At 42.4% G+C, this 17,646-nt stretch overlaps 1 protein-coding gene across 1 annotated transcript in view; it reads left to right on the top strand.

Annotated features, from left to right (window-relative positions):
• The window catches only part of lamc3 (laminin, gamma 3), a 130,578-nt gene extending 113,145 nt beyond the window's left edge, over nt 1-17,433 (top strand). Inside the window, exons 19-28 of the mRNA XM_034123598.1 lie at nt 265-500; nt 1,569-1,645; nt 2,267-2,401; nt 5,588-5,792; nt 6,308-6,454; nt 10,720-10,822; nt 12,315-12,517; nt 13,103-13,243; nt 13,350-13,449; nt 15,676-17,433. Of these exons, the coding sequence (XP_033979489.1) occupies nt 265-500; nt 1,569-1,645; nt 2,267-2,401; nt 5,588-5,792; nt 6,308-6,454; nt 10,720-10,822; nt 12,315-12,517; nt 13,103-13,243; nt 13,350-13,449; nt 15,676-15,914 (1,586 nt within the window). The 3' untranslated portion in view covers nt 15,915-17,433. The remainder of the gene's footprint in view (nt 1-264; nt 501-1,568; nt 1,646-2,266; nt 2,402-5,587; nt 5,793-6,307; nt 6,455-10,719; nt 10,823-12,314; nt 12,518-13,102; nt 13,244-13,349; nt 13,450-15,675) is intronic.
• Nucleotides 17,434-17,646: the final 213 nt, after the last annotated feature.

The raw sequence follows: 17,646 nt of genomic DNA, 5'->3' as shown, positions 1-17,646 counted from the left end.
GTTGTACTAATTGGTAATACTCAGCTCCACTGTGGATAGGCCGCCAGTTAGAATTCACTGAGACAAAATTAACTTGAAAAAATTCTCTCTGGTTCAGTTTTCTTTCTCACATCAAACACAGGAAAGACACACAGTGGGTGAGAGAGATGTGTTTTTAACTCCTGCATTCTAGCTGCAAACAGTCGGAAGAAAATTGTACTTGCTGAAATAATCAGTGAATAACTTAATGTGCTTTTATTTGCTTTGTGCACTTTGTTCTTGCAGAGGCGCGGGAGGCCTTCATAAAGCAGTTTTCCTTGCTGGAAGCGTCCGCTGGCTCCTTGTTAGCCCAGCTGAATGGCATTACAACCACTTTGAACTGCAGCCTCAGCATGACAGAGATGGAGAGCGGGACGGATGAAGGGAGCAGGGGTGTGTGTCAAGCCTTCACTGACACACTGTTCATTGTTAGGGCGTCTCAGAAACAGCTAAAGCAGGCGACACTGGACCTGGACAGCATGGTAGGCGAACCAAACACATCCTGTCCTCACCATTGTGTATTTACTCCACAGAGCTCTTGTCATTTCCACGTATTTCATTGCAGAAAATGCTCCAGGTAGCTGTAACATAAGAGTTCACCCAGTCCACAAGCATACTGATATTGTTTGTAACACAATTGATTTGTTTGTCCTTATTATGGGATGCTGCAGTTTACTCCTCTTGGTGGAGCTGCTCTGTATAGATCCTCAAAGAACCCCGATAGCAAAACAATATGTCATCCTCCACCACCCTCCACCAGAAAAGCAAAGGAACGTTTGATAGACGCTAAAATTAGTGTCACTGCGGCACTTTGCAGGAATGTATTACAGATACCGCCGCTGTGTTATTTAGGTTTCTGGAAGATGAGAGAGAGCTTGTTTTGCCAATATATAACACTCTATTTCTGATTGTGTGCACACCACAGCCCTTATCACTTGGGTAAGCCTGAAGCTGCAGCAATTTAATTCCATATTAATAAGCCGAGCAGCCACCCAAAGATGAAGAACAAATGCAAGCACTGCAATTGTTGATTTCAGTTTTATTTGCATTTTCCTAAATTAAATGTACCCTGGAAAGCATTTGACTGTATACACATAACATTTATCAAGTCAAAACTTCAGGGGATTTATTTTGAGAGAGGTTCCTTCAAATGCTCCTGCTTTGAACGTTATATTTAATAGGAGAGGTTCATTAGAGGAACTCATTATTTGCAGAATGAAAGCCTCTGTTTTGAGGCTTAGTTATGACTTCAGTCCAGCAAAGCAATCAAAATATAGCAAAATGAACCTCTACACTTACAGATATGTTTTTAAAAATGTCCGCCCTGATTTTAATAACAGCTTTCCCACGGAGCCACGATTATCTAAGCAGACAGTGCTGAGTCTAAAGAAAAACTCAGCTGTGAAAGGTTCCTTAATTACTACATGGAGACTTGAGTTCACATGATTTAATTAAACAGTCGAACAGTCTGAAAAGTCCCCACGAGGCCAAACTTATTATTTTTTCATGTCTCAGACCCCCTCAGCATGTTGCTTTTGCCTTATTCATAGATCATTCCTTTTGAGATGGTGTCAGGCCCTAACAAATGGAACACGATGGTCAATGACTCACAGGCCCTACTGAAAAGGTAAGTCAGGTCACTGCACCTACTATAAGAAAATAATAATAAAGCTTTACTTATTTAGCACTTTTCATATAGCAGGTGCAGCTCAAAATACTTTACAAAATGGCACACATCACAAATCAAAACAAAGAACAAGACATTCCCCTCAGTTCAGATGGTAAGACTTTAGGAAACATGTAGCATAGCAAGCAAATATAACAGTTTAACAGTTTAAAAGACACAAGGAGGTAAAAGGTATGATATTACAAATGAAATACAACAAAATAAATAATGATTCTCTAAAGGTAAAGGTAGACATAACACGCTAATGTCGCTAATCAAAAGCTAATCTAAAAAGATGGCCTGGGAGAAAAGCTGGATGGATAGTAATGTGTGAAACTTGGTCTATCCTTGCCTTCTCCTCTTGGCTCACCGCTGACACTGTGGTTATGCAATTGTGAATCGATGCCCTGGGCTACTCCGAGCATGCAGCATTGTTACGTGGTAGTTACAGAAATGTGGACCGGAGAGCCAGAGAGGGGGAAGTTGTCGATGCTGAAATCCATTTCATCTGTCCTCAGGCGGTTGTAATGGTCTGTTATTCTATGTTACTCACTTCCTCTGTTTTTTCCCCATCCCTTTTAGTCAGAGAGAAATGGCAGAGCACATGGAGGCCGTAGCCAGCAGGGCGGTAAGAGCCTCGGAGCAGACCTTCAGCTTCCTGATGGATCTACTGCAGGACAACTCCACAGAGGAGTACATCAGGAGCCTAACGGAGCAGTGAGCACAATAACCAATCCTAACACACGCCCACCCAGACAAACACAAGCAGGAAGAATGCCTCCCATTCACATAAAGCTTACCGTTTGGCGCCATCCCAACACGCTGCATGACTCTGTGGATTATTGTGCTTTCTCACTTTATTTTCTCACACAGTGCACCTATGTATTACAACTCAAACTCCTCTTCCTCACAGCAGCCTGTTAGAGCACATTGGAGTTTAGGAGTAAGACATTTAGCCACAGGGGGACAGCTTCTCTCCACTGTAAGCCTATTGCCTTCTCGGATTTGCAGCACGCTCGCTGCATCTCCTAGCGTGTGATTGCTCCGAGGATTATCCTGAATGCTCGACAGAATGATGCAAAAAGCCCTCCGGTGGCCATGATGAGAGCAGGGAGCGAGGAAACTCCAAATTGATTACCCCCTCCTAACAGTAGTCAGCATGGTCCAGAAGGGCTCTGTTAATCTTTGGAGAACTGCGTTATGACAGTGTGTGTATGTGAGTCAGTGTGTGTGTGTAGCTTTATAGGATATGAATTGAGTGGTTTATGCACAGATTGGCAACATTAAATCGCATTTCCCCAACATATTTCCCCATGTGTTTGGACTTAAGCAAATCACATGCATTTTAGACGCAGGGCAGTCTGAAGTATTCACACATTCAGCCACAAACAATAGGCCTCTATTAGAAGGCTTCAGATATGACCAATATCTATTGCAGTATTGCTTTTGCTAGAACAACTAAAATGACAACGGTTCACTTATTACCAATATTCAACCTCTATTTTAAATTCAGCTGCAGTAAAATCAGAAGAAGAGTGACATTGTACCGCCTAAAAAAAGTCTGTTATGAACGGCGAAGCGACCCAGGAGCTCGAATATATATTACAAAAAAGAAAAAACCTTTATTGAATATCCTTAAAAAGCCAGCCTTCGTTTGCTCTTACATTTTCAAGTGCCTGGATTGCATTCCTGGTAATCCTGTTTTCCAAGAGCATAGAAATCATTTTGGATTTACCGTTGAGTTTACAGAACATTGAGTCATCTTTTGTTCCTGACGATTAATCGGTTATCAAAATAGTTGCAAAGGATTTCCTGTTGATCCACACAACATTTATTTGTCAACTTACACTACTTTTGCAGCTCTAGTCTCGGGGCTCTGAAGTGGAATTCTGAATCACTGCAACAAAAAAAGGTGAACCACTGGAAATCAGCAAAAGCTTGCAAAAGCAAGTAGCGATTTTTCGGCTAAACTGAAGTCAAAATATCAAATCTTACCAAAAAAACGAAACTTTGAGAGAAGCCCCAAAAGTCAGGGACATTTTGGTAGCGGAGCAATATTTTCCTTACATCCAGGAATATTATAAAATCCTCATGCAACCCTTCCAAATGTATCTTGGCACCCTTTGGCATTGTCTGGTCCCTTAGATAGGGAACTCTTGACCAGCTACAACAGTAAAATATTACTTATCTATCAGTCCTAATCTAAAAATGTAATATTTAATCATATATTTGTCACAGAGGTCATTTTTCTGCGGAACTTTAGCTTATCCTTCTGATACTTACAGTAAAGTACATTTCTATAATACTGGTTTGACTTATAATGGAGTATTTTTACATTGTTGTATTGATATTTTTACTTTACCTGACAATTGCAATATGACTTGTTTTAAAAGCTCCTGACAAACTACCTACAGCATTCTTGAGTTTTACCAAAACATGATCAATTAATCAATTAGTTTCAACTTCCCAAAATGCATATGGTTTTTGCTGAACACAGGATACAGAAAGAGAAAGTGACACAATGTGAATTCTGTGTCTGTTGAGGCAAAACAGATTCATTACAGCTGTGGAGGTGATACAAATGGCACTGCACTGTGTCTAACACCTTTCATGAATTCATGCTTTCTTCGCACACTGTTGCTTTATCTTTTAATCCTCTTTACTCACTTATAACAAGCTGCTTTGTCTTCCCCCCAGATTTATATGGATTTCAATATGTCACGGCACAATGCTTTTCACATTTCTCTAGCCAAAGATATGAAATGTAATGTGCTGAATGATGTGCAACATATGTGCGGCTGTAATGATACTGCACTATAGAATCTCTTACCTCCTTTTCATCATCTTTACATTAATAAAACATCAGATCAACAGAAGAAATGGGGCTATAGATTGGTGCAGGAATGAGCCGTAAACCCTGAAATCACTCAGTATTTGACCACTTCTGGGTTCCTTCTTCTTAAGATTGGTTAGATGAATAAGCTCTATTGTTAACACAAGCTAAAGGCATTTTAAAGTGTCTTTTTTTTTTTGCTTTTAGGGTTTTCCCTCTCCTGTAGTGTGTTCTATAGGTTTGATGCTAAATGGTCTGCAAAGGCTGGAAACCCTGAGTTCCCTCCAGAGGGAGTTTCCCTCCCACACACTCCCAAAAAGCCTCCATTGGACTCCTTTGTTTACTTTTGTAACATAATGACATCACTATGTAACGTTCTTGCGTTTGGATTGCACTCAAACACATTGTACGTGAGAGGCTAAGGGGCGGGACACAACAGAGCCGGCCAGCTAACCAATCAGAGCAGACTGGGCTCTGGTTTCAGACAGAGGGTGAAAAGAGGTGCTGCAGCGCAGGCAGTATGAGAAAAATAAAGAGCTTTTTGAACATTAGAGCATGGAGACATGTCACAGTAGAGACACCACATACTGATATGAACCTGAAAATGAGCTTAATAGAGCCTTTTTAATGATTCTACGACATATAATATGTCAGTAAGTTCCCCACTCGTAAACTTTTGAAGCTTCTGTGTCTTAAAAACTGCAGTTGCTAACAAGTGACTAAATGAGACAACTTAAAGTCATTACGTTGAACATTAGCTGTCTTTAGCTTAGCGGTGGTGACGAGAAGTCATGTGACCGTAACATAGTTTGTTGGAATTTAGGCTTCAACTATTATAAAAGGGGTGTTAGTGGATATTATCCAGCTGAACAAAAGTATCATAAATGTGTGTTTTCTACAGAGCTTATTTTCTGCAATATTCCAAATTCCAATGGAAAAATCCCACTGATTTATATCGAGGTAGCCCTATGATGCTAACCCCGGGGTTGGCCGACAAAAATACATCATGTCTGAACCAATCTAATGCAGTAGAATATATTTTACAACATTGTCTCATCTCTGTCTCTCAGAATAACCCAAATGCAGCAGCAGAAGGGGAACCTGACAGTGCAGGTGAATGAAACTGCAGCCAAACAGCTGGCCCTGGAGGAAGAGGCTGCAGGCATGAAGATCGCCCTGGGTAACATCACATCATCCTTACATCAGCTGGCTCTGACTGAGGCCAGCCCATCAGCAGAGCACAACCAAACACATGCAGCCAAGCACACCACAGAGGTCAGTCTGCGCAGCACCTGCAGGGTACACACTGAATGTGAAGCATTATTATGTCACATTAGAGAGCCATGAGTGAATCATTTAGTCTTATTACAGCCGGCTTGATAGCTGCACATATTATATAAGGAACCATTCCAGCACATTTAACTAAGCTCATATACGGATACAAGTAGCTATCATTTTATGACGAGTGGGCAGTTAACTCCTCATCATTTTTTTGTCTTGATGATTTAACATTTGGCAAGCAGAGGGGGACACTGAGTAGGCACAAGAGAGAGGATCCTGGCAGGGTTTGCTGCTCATGGGGGTACATGTTGTTCCAGAGGAGGGTGATTAACCACTGCAGCGGCTCTGAGCACACCAAACATTGTAAAACAACACAGAAATAGTTCCCTAATATTCCCTCTGCAAATGGCTGATTAAAGGTTGAATGTTTTGCAAAGATGAGAGAGAAAGCAAAGCGAGATTTGTTGTAATGAAAGCATTCAAGTGGTGCGTTTCTTCTTCCTGTTTAGTGGGGCGAAGACCTGTTAAAACAGACGGAAGAGCTGGACCGGCAAATTCAGACCAAAGACAATCTCGTGAGGAAGATGAGAGAAGAGATGGAGCCTCTTAAACAAACTGCCAATAAGAAACTGGAGATCGAGGAGGCCATCAGTGAGGTGACTAAATGAAATCAGCATGTGGCTTGATGTCTAAACACATTGAATGTTTATTGAATTGTCATATGAAATGCTTACGGTTTATTAGCCATGCTAGTGGCTGAATGTGTGGTTTTGTAGTTCTGATGGTCCACTACTTTTGATGAAAATCACTCAATGACTTTCACATGGATTGACTTTATATTTAGTACGCACATTAAAGACCAGAGTCCAATCCGTGGTATTGAATGAAGTGTCTCGTCAACTACTTGGTACATTTCCATGATACTTGGCACAGACATTCATTTTTACCTCAGGATAAGTTGTAATAACTGTAATGATACCTTGAATTTCAATATAGCTCAATACATTACATTACAATCAACGAAACTAACTAATGACGGTCATTTGTATTGATTGATGAACATTAAATGATAGCATACCAACACACTAAACAGCAGGTATAATGTACCTCTCTGGTTGCTAAAATAAGTATGTATAGAAGTCTATGAAATAATGACCGGCCTTCCAAGGTTCAAGGTTCAAGGTTCAAGGTTCTTTATTGTCAATCTGACATAGCTACAGAGTAATTATGCAGTTGAAAATCTTATGTCACAGGCTTCTCCAACAATGCAACATAATAACATAACATAATAACAATAAGAGCAAGAGCAATACAAAAATAATAATAGTTATAAAAATGAAATAAAGTTATGATGTGGAATAGTGCAGTATGAGTCTATATACAAGTTATTGGAATGATATATATATATTAGGTATTAGATACATACTACTGAGTAGCAGTTGAATGTTTGAAGTTGTTTCAACAGTTCAATTTTTTAACAGTCTCACTGCCCGCGGGAAGAAACTGTCTCCGAATCTTCTTGTCCTTGCCAGGATGCTGCGGTAACGTCTGCCAGACGGCAACAGAAAGAACAGTTTGTGGCTGGGGTGATGGGGGGTCTTTGATAATCCGTAGTGATTTCTTCCTGAGCCGCTGGGAGTAAAGGTCCTCCATGGATGGCAGCTCCGTCCTGGTGATGTGCTGTGCAGTTTTCACCACCCTCTGTAAAGCCTTACGATCGAGGTCGGTGCAGCTGCCGTACCAGGCCGTCATGCTGCCAGTGAGGATACTCTCTATCGTGCACCTGTAGAAGTTGCAGAGTATCCTGGAATCCATTTTGAACCTCCTCAGCCTGCGGAGGAAGAAGAGCCGCTGTCGAGCTTTCTTGGTGATGGTGGTGGTGTGAAGAGACCATGTCAGGTCCTCAGTGATGTGGACCCCAAGGAACCTGAAGCTTTTGACTCTCTCCACCGTAGTCCCATTGATGGCGATGGGGGCGTGTCCCTCTCCCTGCTGCTTCCTGTAGTCCACAATCAGCTCCTTTGTTTTGCTGATGTTGAGATGGAGGTTGTTCTCCTGGCACCAAGATGTCAGGTTTTCGACCTCCTCTCTGTACGCCGTCTCGTCATCGTCTGTGATCTGGCCGATGACGGTCGTGTCATCAGCAAACTTCACGATGGTGTTGGAGCTGTGTGTGGCCACGCAGTCGTGGGTGAACAGGGAGTAGAGGAGAGGGCTGAGCACGCAGCCTTGAGGGGCACCGGTGTTAAGAATCAGGGTGGAGGATGTGATGTTTCCCACCCGCACTGCCTGGGGTCTGCCCGTCAGGAAGTTCAGGATCCAGTCGCAGAGGGCGCTGTTGAGCCCGAGGTCTCTGAGCTTGATGGCCAGCTTGGAGGGCACAATGGTGTTGAATGCTGAACTGTAGTCAATGAACAGCATTCTCACATATGTGTTCCTGTTCTTCGGGTCCAGGTGTGAGAGGGCAGTGTGGAGGGTGAGGGCTATGGCGTCGTCTGTGGACCTGTTTGCTCTGTAGGCAAACTGCAGGGGGTCCAGAGATTCAGGGAGGGAGGAGGTGATGAATAATTTGACTAACCGCTCAAAGCACTTCATTATGATGGAGGTGAGTGCTACTGGGCGGTAGTCGTTGGGGCAGGTGATGATTGTCTTTTTGGGGACAGGAATGATGGTGGAGTGTTTAAGACATGTGGGGACTACAGACTGCAGCAGGGACCTGTTGAAGATGTCTGTGAACACCTCTGCCAGCTGAACTGCACACACCCTGAGAACACGGCCAGGGATGCCATCAGGTCCAGGAGCCTTGTGTGGGTTAACCCTTTTAAAGGATTTACACACATCTGCCCTATTTAAAACAAAAGGGCAGTGTAGCTCCTGGTCCCTCTGTACCTCCACAGCCTGGCTGCTCTCAAAGCGTGCAAAAAAACTGTTTAGCTCATCTGGGAGAGATGCGCACGCAGACACTCCCGCAGCACCCCCCGCTGCTCCTTTGTAGTCAGTCATTGTCCTTAGTCCCGCCCACATATTCCTAGTGTTACAGCCTTTGAAGTCAGATTCCACCTTCTCTTTGTACTGTCTCTTTGCATTTTTTATTGCTCTCCGGAGATCATACCTAGACTTCCTGTACTCCTCCAAATCTCCCGCTGTGTGCGCGAGAGTGCGCGCTTTCAGTTTGCCGCGCACCTCACCGTTTACCCAGGGCTTTTGATTTGGGAATGTCCGTACAGAAACCTTCGGTACCACGTCATCGATGCATTTCCCAATGTAGCAGATGACAGTGTCCGTGTGTGTATTGATGTTATTGTCCTCAAACACACTCCAATCCGTAGATGCAAAGCAATCCTGCAGTGCTGAATCTGACTCCTCGCTCCATCGTTGTACTGTCCTTGTTATCGGTCTGTCCCTTTTAAGTTTCTGCTTGTAAGCAGGCAACAACAGTAGTGAGATATGGTCTGATTTGCCGAAGGGAGGGCGAGGGAGAGCCTTATATCCATTCCGGAAAGGGGAATAAACATGGTCCAGTATGTTTCCCCCGCGCGTCGGGAAGTTGATGTGTTGGTAATATTTTGGCAAAACCTTCTTCATGTTGGCGGTGTTGAAATCTCCGGCCACAACGAACGCCGCATCTGGCCGTGAAGTCTCGGTTTTATCAATAAACCCAAACAGCTGATCGAGTGCCGTGTTGTTGTCGGCGAGTGGCTGCGGCGGGATATACACTGCTGTTATCACAACAGATGTGAATTCCCTCGGCAGATGGAAGGCCCGACATGAGATCATGAGGTGCTCTAGCTGTGCGGAACAGTCCGATGAAATAATCTTCACATCTGAGCACCAGTTGTTGTTAGTCATTACACACACACCGCCTCCCTTACTTTTCCCCGAGTTTGCAGTCCGGTCCTGACGAAAAATAGAGAATCCGTCAGGGACAATAGCGGAGTCCGGGATAGCGGGGTTGAGCCAAGTCTCAGTGAGAATTAACACGTTACAGTTCTTAATGTCCCGTTGAAAAGCAATCCGGCTTCTGAGTTCATCTAGCTTATTTTCAATGGATTGAACATTAGCCAGAAGAATACTCGGAAGAGGGGGCCGATTCTCACGTTTTCTCAGTCTGACCAGCAACCCGGCCCGGCATCCTCGCTTTGTCTTCTTCTTGCGTCTCTCAGGTAGAACAGCAACAGGTAGCCATGGTGAATCTCCATTGTCTGTCGGAGGGTTAATATTGTCCACGAAGTTTCGCAATTGGAAAAGTTCCTCTCTGCTATATTGTATGGCAGAGTAGGTGCGGTCGGCTAGCATGTTGCGAACCATGTTAAAAGTAAAACGGCAAAAGTAAAAGAAATATGTACAAAATACGAAAATGGGCAAAGTTGGAGAGGAGCACAAAGACAATGCGGCCATCTTCACCGGCGCATCTGACGCATCAGGCCCCATTGATTTATGACCTCAGTGAACCAAGTAAACAAGAGTTTATGGGCTCAATTGCTGGTCTTCTTTAGAAATAGATGTAAATCATGGTTCCATTGAAATTAAAACATTTGATAAAGAGATGTGTCTTTTAGGGTGTGGCTACCTTGTGATTGACAGGTGGCGGCCCAGTCTGAGTTTTGGCTGAACTTTAACCCTCCTACAGTGTGTTTTCACTTCATGAAAGTTAATTGTAACCTTTTTGGTCACCTATAAAAACATTATACTTAGTTCCAACCTCTCATTTCACTTCTGGTTCCAAAAAAAACAGAAATACCAAACTAAAGGCTCCAAAACTTGAAAAACCAATGTGTGTCGACTACTTCCACGTCTAGGCTGCATGGCTGGAAATGATTGTAATGCTGTCCTCCCTCCTGTGTTTGATATCTGTTTTTGCAAGCTTTCCACTTACACTTGACTCCACTGAGGTTTTGTTTCCTCATGTCTCATTCTTAAGCTGCGGGATCACGCTCAGGGGTCAAAGGTCATGGCTCTGACGTCAGTGGTGAGAGGGAAAGAGGTTGAGTCTGAAGCCATCGCCCTGCACAGAGAACTGCAATGTGAGTCTTTTTCGTTTCTGTTTTTCACTCTCTTCACTGTCTGTCCTGCATTGTTGTTTTTGTTCAATAACATTGTTCTTCTTAAATTGAAATGTCAAGTGCAGAGTCTGAAAACAAACATATCAACAACAAGAACTGAAATATTTCTGTAATAAATATGTCATCACCATTGTAACATTTTGACCTAATCCCCGAGTATTGAATGCAGCAGCGGCTTACATTATGTGGAAAATGTAATGAAGTGGAATTTTTTGAGAGTTTCCAATGCGTCAAATTCATAAATGAAATATCGACTCTTTATGATGCGTGCAGAGAATCGTAAGTTACTCCTCAGACTTTCATGGAAGAAACTAAAACAGCACAGTAAAAACAGAGCATGAAACATTTAAATACAATTCTGCCAGTAGACAATAGTATGTTTAAGTCAAACCTTTTATAATTCAAAACAACCATGACTCCGAAAACCTGTTTTCTTAATCAGTTTTTTACCCAAATCTGTCCCCTCAAGCTAGAACATGTGAATGTATTGCATACTAGATAAAAGGTAAGTGCAAAAAGAAGTGTAATGTACAGGGTATATGGACATAAAATATACAAAAAAATAGAATGTGGAAGGGGTGTGAATATGAAAGAGATTTCAGAATTGTTGGTGTTTTCTGAGCTCTTCTGACTCACTATCACGTCATATCACAGAAACGCATGCAACATTCATGAATAAGCAACATTTAACCCATTGAATGTCTTTTCCCCAGCTTGATATTTGATTGTTGCTCATTTAATCATGAGAATAATAATGCATGAGACTTGTATAGCGCTTTTCTAGAAACTCAAAGACGCTTTGACAGAGAATTAAAAAAAAATACAAAATACAAAAAGAGATAAACAAAACAGAAAATAGGGGGGGGGGGGGGGGGGGTCAGTGGTTGAATGCAGTGTTGAACAGGTGGGTTTTTGAGTGATGTTTTCAATGCTGTGAGGGAGGAAGAATCTCTGATGGATTGGAGTAGTGAGTTCCAGAGGGTGGGTGCAGCAACGGAGAAGGCTCTGCCGCCCCAGGACTTGAGGTTGGTCCGGGTGGGGAGGGACAGGAAGTTGGCAGCAGCAGAGCGGGGGGAGCGAGTGGGAGTGTGTCTGTGGAGGTGGTCAGTCAGGTAGGATGGGGCCAGGTTATGGAGGGCTTTGTATGTCATTAGGAGGATTTTGTACTGAGTTCTCTGGGGGATGGGGAGCCCGTGGAGCTTGATGAGGACGGGTGTAATGTGTTCACGGATTCGGGTGTGGGTGAGTAGACGGGCGGCGGAATTCTGGATGTATTGAAGTTTGTTGAGGATTTTTGCAGGTGAACCATAGAGGAGGCTGTTGCAATAGTCCAGACGGGAGGCGATGAAGGCGTGGATGAGTCGATAGAATGCACTTTAATAGCTACATTTGGGATTTAAAACGACTTTTCACTGCCTCTGTTCCTTTCCCTTGCCTTCTTCCTGATCCTCAGACATGGTGAGGGAGTGGCCCCGGCAGCAGGCCCAGACAAAGGCCTCGATAAAGAAGGAGAAACCTCTGGAGGAGAAGGTTCTCGCAGATGTCAGGAGAAAGGTCTCGCAGATAAAAGAGATGCTGGAACCCGCTCTGCAGAACTCCAGCCTCTCCAGCAACATCACACAGCAGGCAGAACACACCGCTCACGCTGTGGCAAAGGTGTGTGTGCAGCCAACACACCGCTCTGTGGCACAGGGGTCCAGATGGACGTTTTAGTTTTGCTTTGCAACTTGGAATCTTGACCCCCTCTTGATGAAAACAGTCATGTTCAAAACCCAGTTCAAAATCAGTTCTCATAGAATCATTAAGTTGGGGCCTTTTTGGTTAAATAAAGGATAAACAAATTCATACATAACCAAAAACCCTACAAAACTATCTGAACAAAATATCTCAAATAGTCGGTAGGGCTGCACAATAATTCATATTTCATCGTCATCACAATGTCAACTTGCAAAGAAACACATTAACACTTCAAAATCAATATTTTGTGTGCAGTTAGATGTTCAGTTTGAAAAAATCAAACCATCTTCCAATTAATTTCCCTTTTATTTTTGTATCTAAAAGCAATTTGTGTATCTTGGCAGTATATATGTTTATAAAGCAGAACTGAGTACACTTTAATATCTGTTCATTTATTGCCTGTAGTATTTATATCACAAGTAATAACATGTTCCTGATGTTGTGCAGCCCTAATAGTTGATTACAGTTTGTCTCTCCCCTGTTCTCCCCTTCCTTTGTGTGCAGGAATCCAAAGCCATTCTGATCCAAGCCAAGCACACGAGGACAGCGTCGGCTCACCTCAGCTCGCACATCGACTCCGCTCTGCAGCAGCTGAGTGAGCAGGAGCTGCAGACTGACAGAGCCCGCTCCCTGGTCACTGCAGAGGTAACACACACGTCATCCACACATCTGAACAGCAGGATCCATGCATATTGATCTGTGCTTCCTGTGCTCAGTGATAAGGACGATGTTTCTGTTTTCTCATTTCCAGCCTCAGGTGTCCCTGGCCGGCGTTAAAGAAGACATGAAGGAAGCCAAGCTCCAGTTAAAGGCCTTCTCTGTTACACTCACTGAGCTAATCAGCAAGATTGGTAAGTCACTCTCTTATAGATGATGTTCACTCTGCCTCCTTTAAAGTCAGGACAAACTCATAAATCTTCATTATACCGTAAATGTCACTTCACTAAAGAGCTATCTGCTTTTTAATGCCTCGTTTAACATGGAAATGTTTATCCCATATGATGAAGTAACTGCTGTTCATGGGCCCAGCAGCGGGTTCTCTGTGGGTAAATGTCACTGCTAAATATTTCAACTGTGTTTATATTTTTAACACAGTGGTAAATAATTACATATTATTTTACTTAATTGCACATTTGAGTTACTTTAGGGTTTTTGTTTCTTGCCACTGCACACTTCTACTTCACTACAATGTCAAGGAACACATTGTGATTTTTACTTTACTGCTTATATTTTTACAGCTTTAGATCTTTAACAAATTAAACAGATTTTTATTATAACATTACATGTTTTGTTAAATTTAAAAAGCCAACTATCTATACAAAAACATCTTGTTTGATACATTTACAAGCATACTACATTTCAGTAATTTTTCTTTCTTTCTTTATTCTTATTTTAGATTTTTCTCTATTGGGAACTTTTAATACTTTAAAACTTTACACATTTAAGTAATGTTCTTTATTATTTCGAATCATTTAAAGTTTTTTTTATTTAAAGTGGACCTATCATGCTATATTTGAATAATATATTTTAGGGCCATAACTATATAAAACATGTCTGTGAAGTTTTTTTTTCAAAATACCAAACAGATCATGCATTTTAGCCATGCCTCATTTCGCTCTATTTGCTCTTTTCCAGCCCTGTTTTTGCAAGGGCTGATTCTGTGACGTAGCTTTAATGCAAATGAGCTGCAGCTGACCACGCCCCCCTGCAGGAGAGGGGGGCGTGCTCAAAGATCAGCTGCTGGGCTCTCAGAAGAGGGGGAGGAAAAGAGAGGCTCCGTCCTCCGTGTATTATTCTTATATTATTATATAGAGTCGTTATTCATTTGTTTTAAAGCTCAATAAATAACAAAGAAGACCTTTGACCGGCACTTTTCTAATTTTGTCCGGAAGATTTCAACTTTAACGGACATGTTGACCGGCGGAAAAAAATCTAACTGAAACTCTGCCGCACGGTCCCCTCGTCCCTTGGAAGAGACGGAGAGGTGGGTGTTTGTCATCTGCTGGTGGTCTAACCGGAGAGAATTACAGTGCTTGCCTCGACGGGGAGGGATTGCATTGAATTAAAGCAGCGGGAGCAAACGCTTGCCTCGGGGAGGGAGAAAAAGAGCCATATCGTCCACAGCAGAGAATAAACAGAAGGGCAACCATGGCAACCATGCGCGGGAAGTCTTCTTCGCTGCTTTTGTGGCAGACTACAGCGCCACTTACAGGCCTGGCATATGTACTACAGCGTCTCCAGCGCTTTCGAGCGGCAATGGCCGGCCGTGGCCCAACCCCCCATTCCCCTGATAGGTGGAGAGTTGCCCATATAGGCGGAGCACCCCTTTTCTGACGTCAGAAAAATTAATCCAGCCCTGTTTTTAGAGATTTGGGTATGGAGGAAAACAGAGAGGGTTGTGTTTTCTGACACTTGGTGAGTTCCCTGACACACCGGGGACACATATTCATGTATAAAAGACGTACAAAAGTGCATTTTGCATGATAGGTCCCCTTTAAATCTTAGATTGTTCTTTATTGGGAATTCTTAGTACTTAAAGAAACTAAACTCATTTTAGTAATTTTCTATATTATTTCCAATCATTTTACAAATATATATATTTGAGATATTTGAGCATTATTATTATATATTTTTTATTATTATTATTTGTATTTCTGTACTGGGGACTTTTAATACTTTAATAACATGTTGCCGATGATACCTACCTACTTTACCTAAGTGATCAATTTGATAACAGGACTTTTGTAATACAGTAACTTTACAGTGAGATATTCGTACATTTAGTAAAGTCAAGGGCTTCAATACTTCTTCCACCTCTGTTCAAACTGAATTACCTGTGTAATCTATTGTGTAGAATTATGTGTGTAGAATGAATAAGACATGGCAGGCCTTTTCTGGTGAATATGTTAACACACCTGAGTGGATAATATCTGAAATCACTGTAATTAGGGTGTCGTGGCTTGAATCGGTGATGTTGGACTGCTGATAACAAAACTAGAGCGACAGTAAAACTTCTGTCTCCACTAAATGTTTTTCCTCTGCCTCCATCTGTCCTCTCTCTTGCGTGTCCGGATCAGATGGGAACGTGCCGCTGGAGCGCTTTGACCGGATCCTGGATGAGACGGAGCGGCGCCTCAGCATGCTCCGCGGGAGTGTCGACAGCCCGACGCTGGGAGTGAAGATTCAGAAGCTGCGTTCAGCCGCTCAGGAGCAGCACAGCCGGATGTCCCTCATTGAACAGGACTTACAGGAGATCACAGAGGAGAGAGACAGTCTGAGGGACATCGCTCTGAACCTGCCCGCGTCCTGCCCCTAGGCCTCAGCCGCAGGTACAGGCTACACACTGAAGAGGAGAGGCCTTAAAGGGATGCTTCAGATTGTTTGAAGTGGGATTGGATCAGGTACTTATCCATATTCAGTGTATTACCCACAGTAGATGAAGGATGGCACGCCCCGAGATTGGATGAAAAGACAGGATTACCATGGAGGAGACGGAAGAGAAAAGATGAACTGCTGGGGATGGGGCGGCAGCATAATATATTGTAGCCTCCTTATGAATAGCAAAATCACTTACAGTGTGTGCTATATTTAGAATACTTACACTGCTTTACTTTGCTGTCAGACAGCTCTTTCCAACGGGGAACTGAAGCGTATTTACGCTTTCTTTAAAGCCACCAGACTCTATTGACGAAAACAGTCAGTTTACTTTGCAGAACAAGGGTTGGGCTACCGCTTAATTCAATCAGTTGAAATGTAATTGTCAGTATTATTGTGTGACTTTGGGCTTTCGAAGGCTAAGCTAGTTTGATTCACCAACATATAATGCAAACAAACCAACCTATCAAGGCAGTGATAGAGCAGCAGCAGCTTCCATGTTTGTGAGTTCTGGTGACTTTTAAAAGAGCATAGAAGAAGAAGAAGAAGAATCTGGTTTATTGTAGGTTTACACATACAAGGAATTTGCTTTGGTGTGTAATTGTGCATACATAAAAACAATAAGAGTGTTTAAGTAAAAAAAAAGAAGGAAAAATGCTATACATTTTTATTTATTTTTTAAATTAGAAAATATTAAAATAAATGTTTTTCAAGGAATGGAAAAAAAGTACAAAAATAATATGACAATTAGTCTGAGAATAAAATATGTGCCTTATAAAAAAATACGACAGCTTCAGTTCCCCATTGGAAACTGTAGAGTGGTACAAATATTCCACATTTAGCGTACACTTCATCTAATATTGATTCTGTAGGTGTCTTTAATATGTTTTGCTGCTGCTCCCGTTCAGCAGTACATCGCTGAGATTTGCAGCCAGTACTCCTGTGTGCTTTTTCAAACTAGGGGGCGTTCCATCCATCATCGACTGTAGGTAGTGTGGTAAGTACCTTATACAACCCCTCTTCAGAAAACTCTCCCTCTAAGTCATTGATAAGACACTCCAACATCAGAGAAGCCTGGGAGGATTTTGATAATAAAAGGGGCTGTGGTAATTTTTTATTCTGCTTCGAAAAAGTGAGTTATATCCCTTCATATTTTCCAGCTTTTGCCCCAAGGTACAATTTATTTTACCACCTCAAGAGACTCAGTCTCGCACATTCCCAGCAAAGCCTCAAACCCCTCCACTGTCTCGCATGATTCAAACCTAATCTTCCTTTTTGTTTTCCTTAATTTCTTTCTCCCACTCTTTCCTTTCACTGCAGAACTGTAATTTCACCGTGAATAATAACCAGACGTACTGAACTGCTGGAGTGCCCTGTCAAGTTTAAAATAAAGCTGATTTTCCTTTGTGGGGGTAAAAGGTGTGTCTGAGTGCTCCTCCACACTGACACTTTCATTTACACTTGAGCTCTTTTTCATCAGTCTGGCTTAATTAACAATTAGTCCCCTTGGCCTCGGTGGGGTTCAGGTCAGGCTTCAATAGCACACAACCTGTTCTGAATCTTACATTGCCTATCTTATTGTGCTTTCTAAATAAAATAAGTGAGTCTCCTTCAAATGTAGGAATATCTCTTGTCTCAAGTCACAGTCTTGGTCAAATTATCCGAGATAATCA

This window comes from Trematomus bernacchii, unplaced genomic scaffold, assembly GCF_902827165.1.
Source record: "Trematomus bernacchii unplaced genomic scaffold, fTreBer1.1, whole genome shotgun sequence".
Lineage (NCBI taxonomy): Eukaryota > Metazoa > Chordata > Actinopteri > Perciformes > Nototheniidae > Trematomus > Trematomus bernacchii.
The sequence above is the reverse complement of the archived record's forward strand: the minus strand, read 5'-3'. Positions and strand labels throughout refer to the sequence as shown.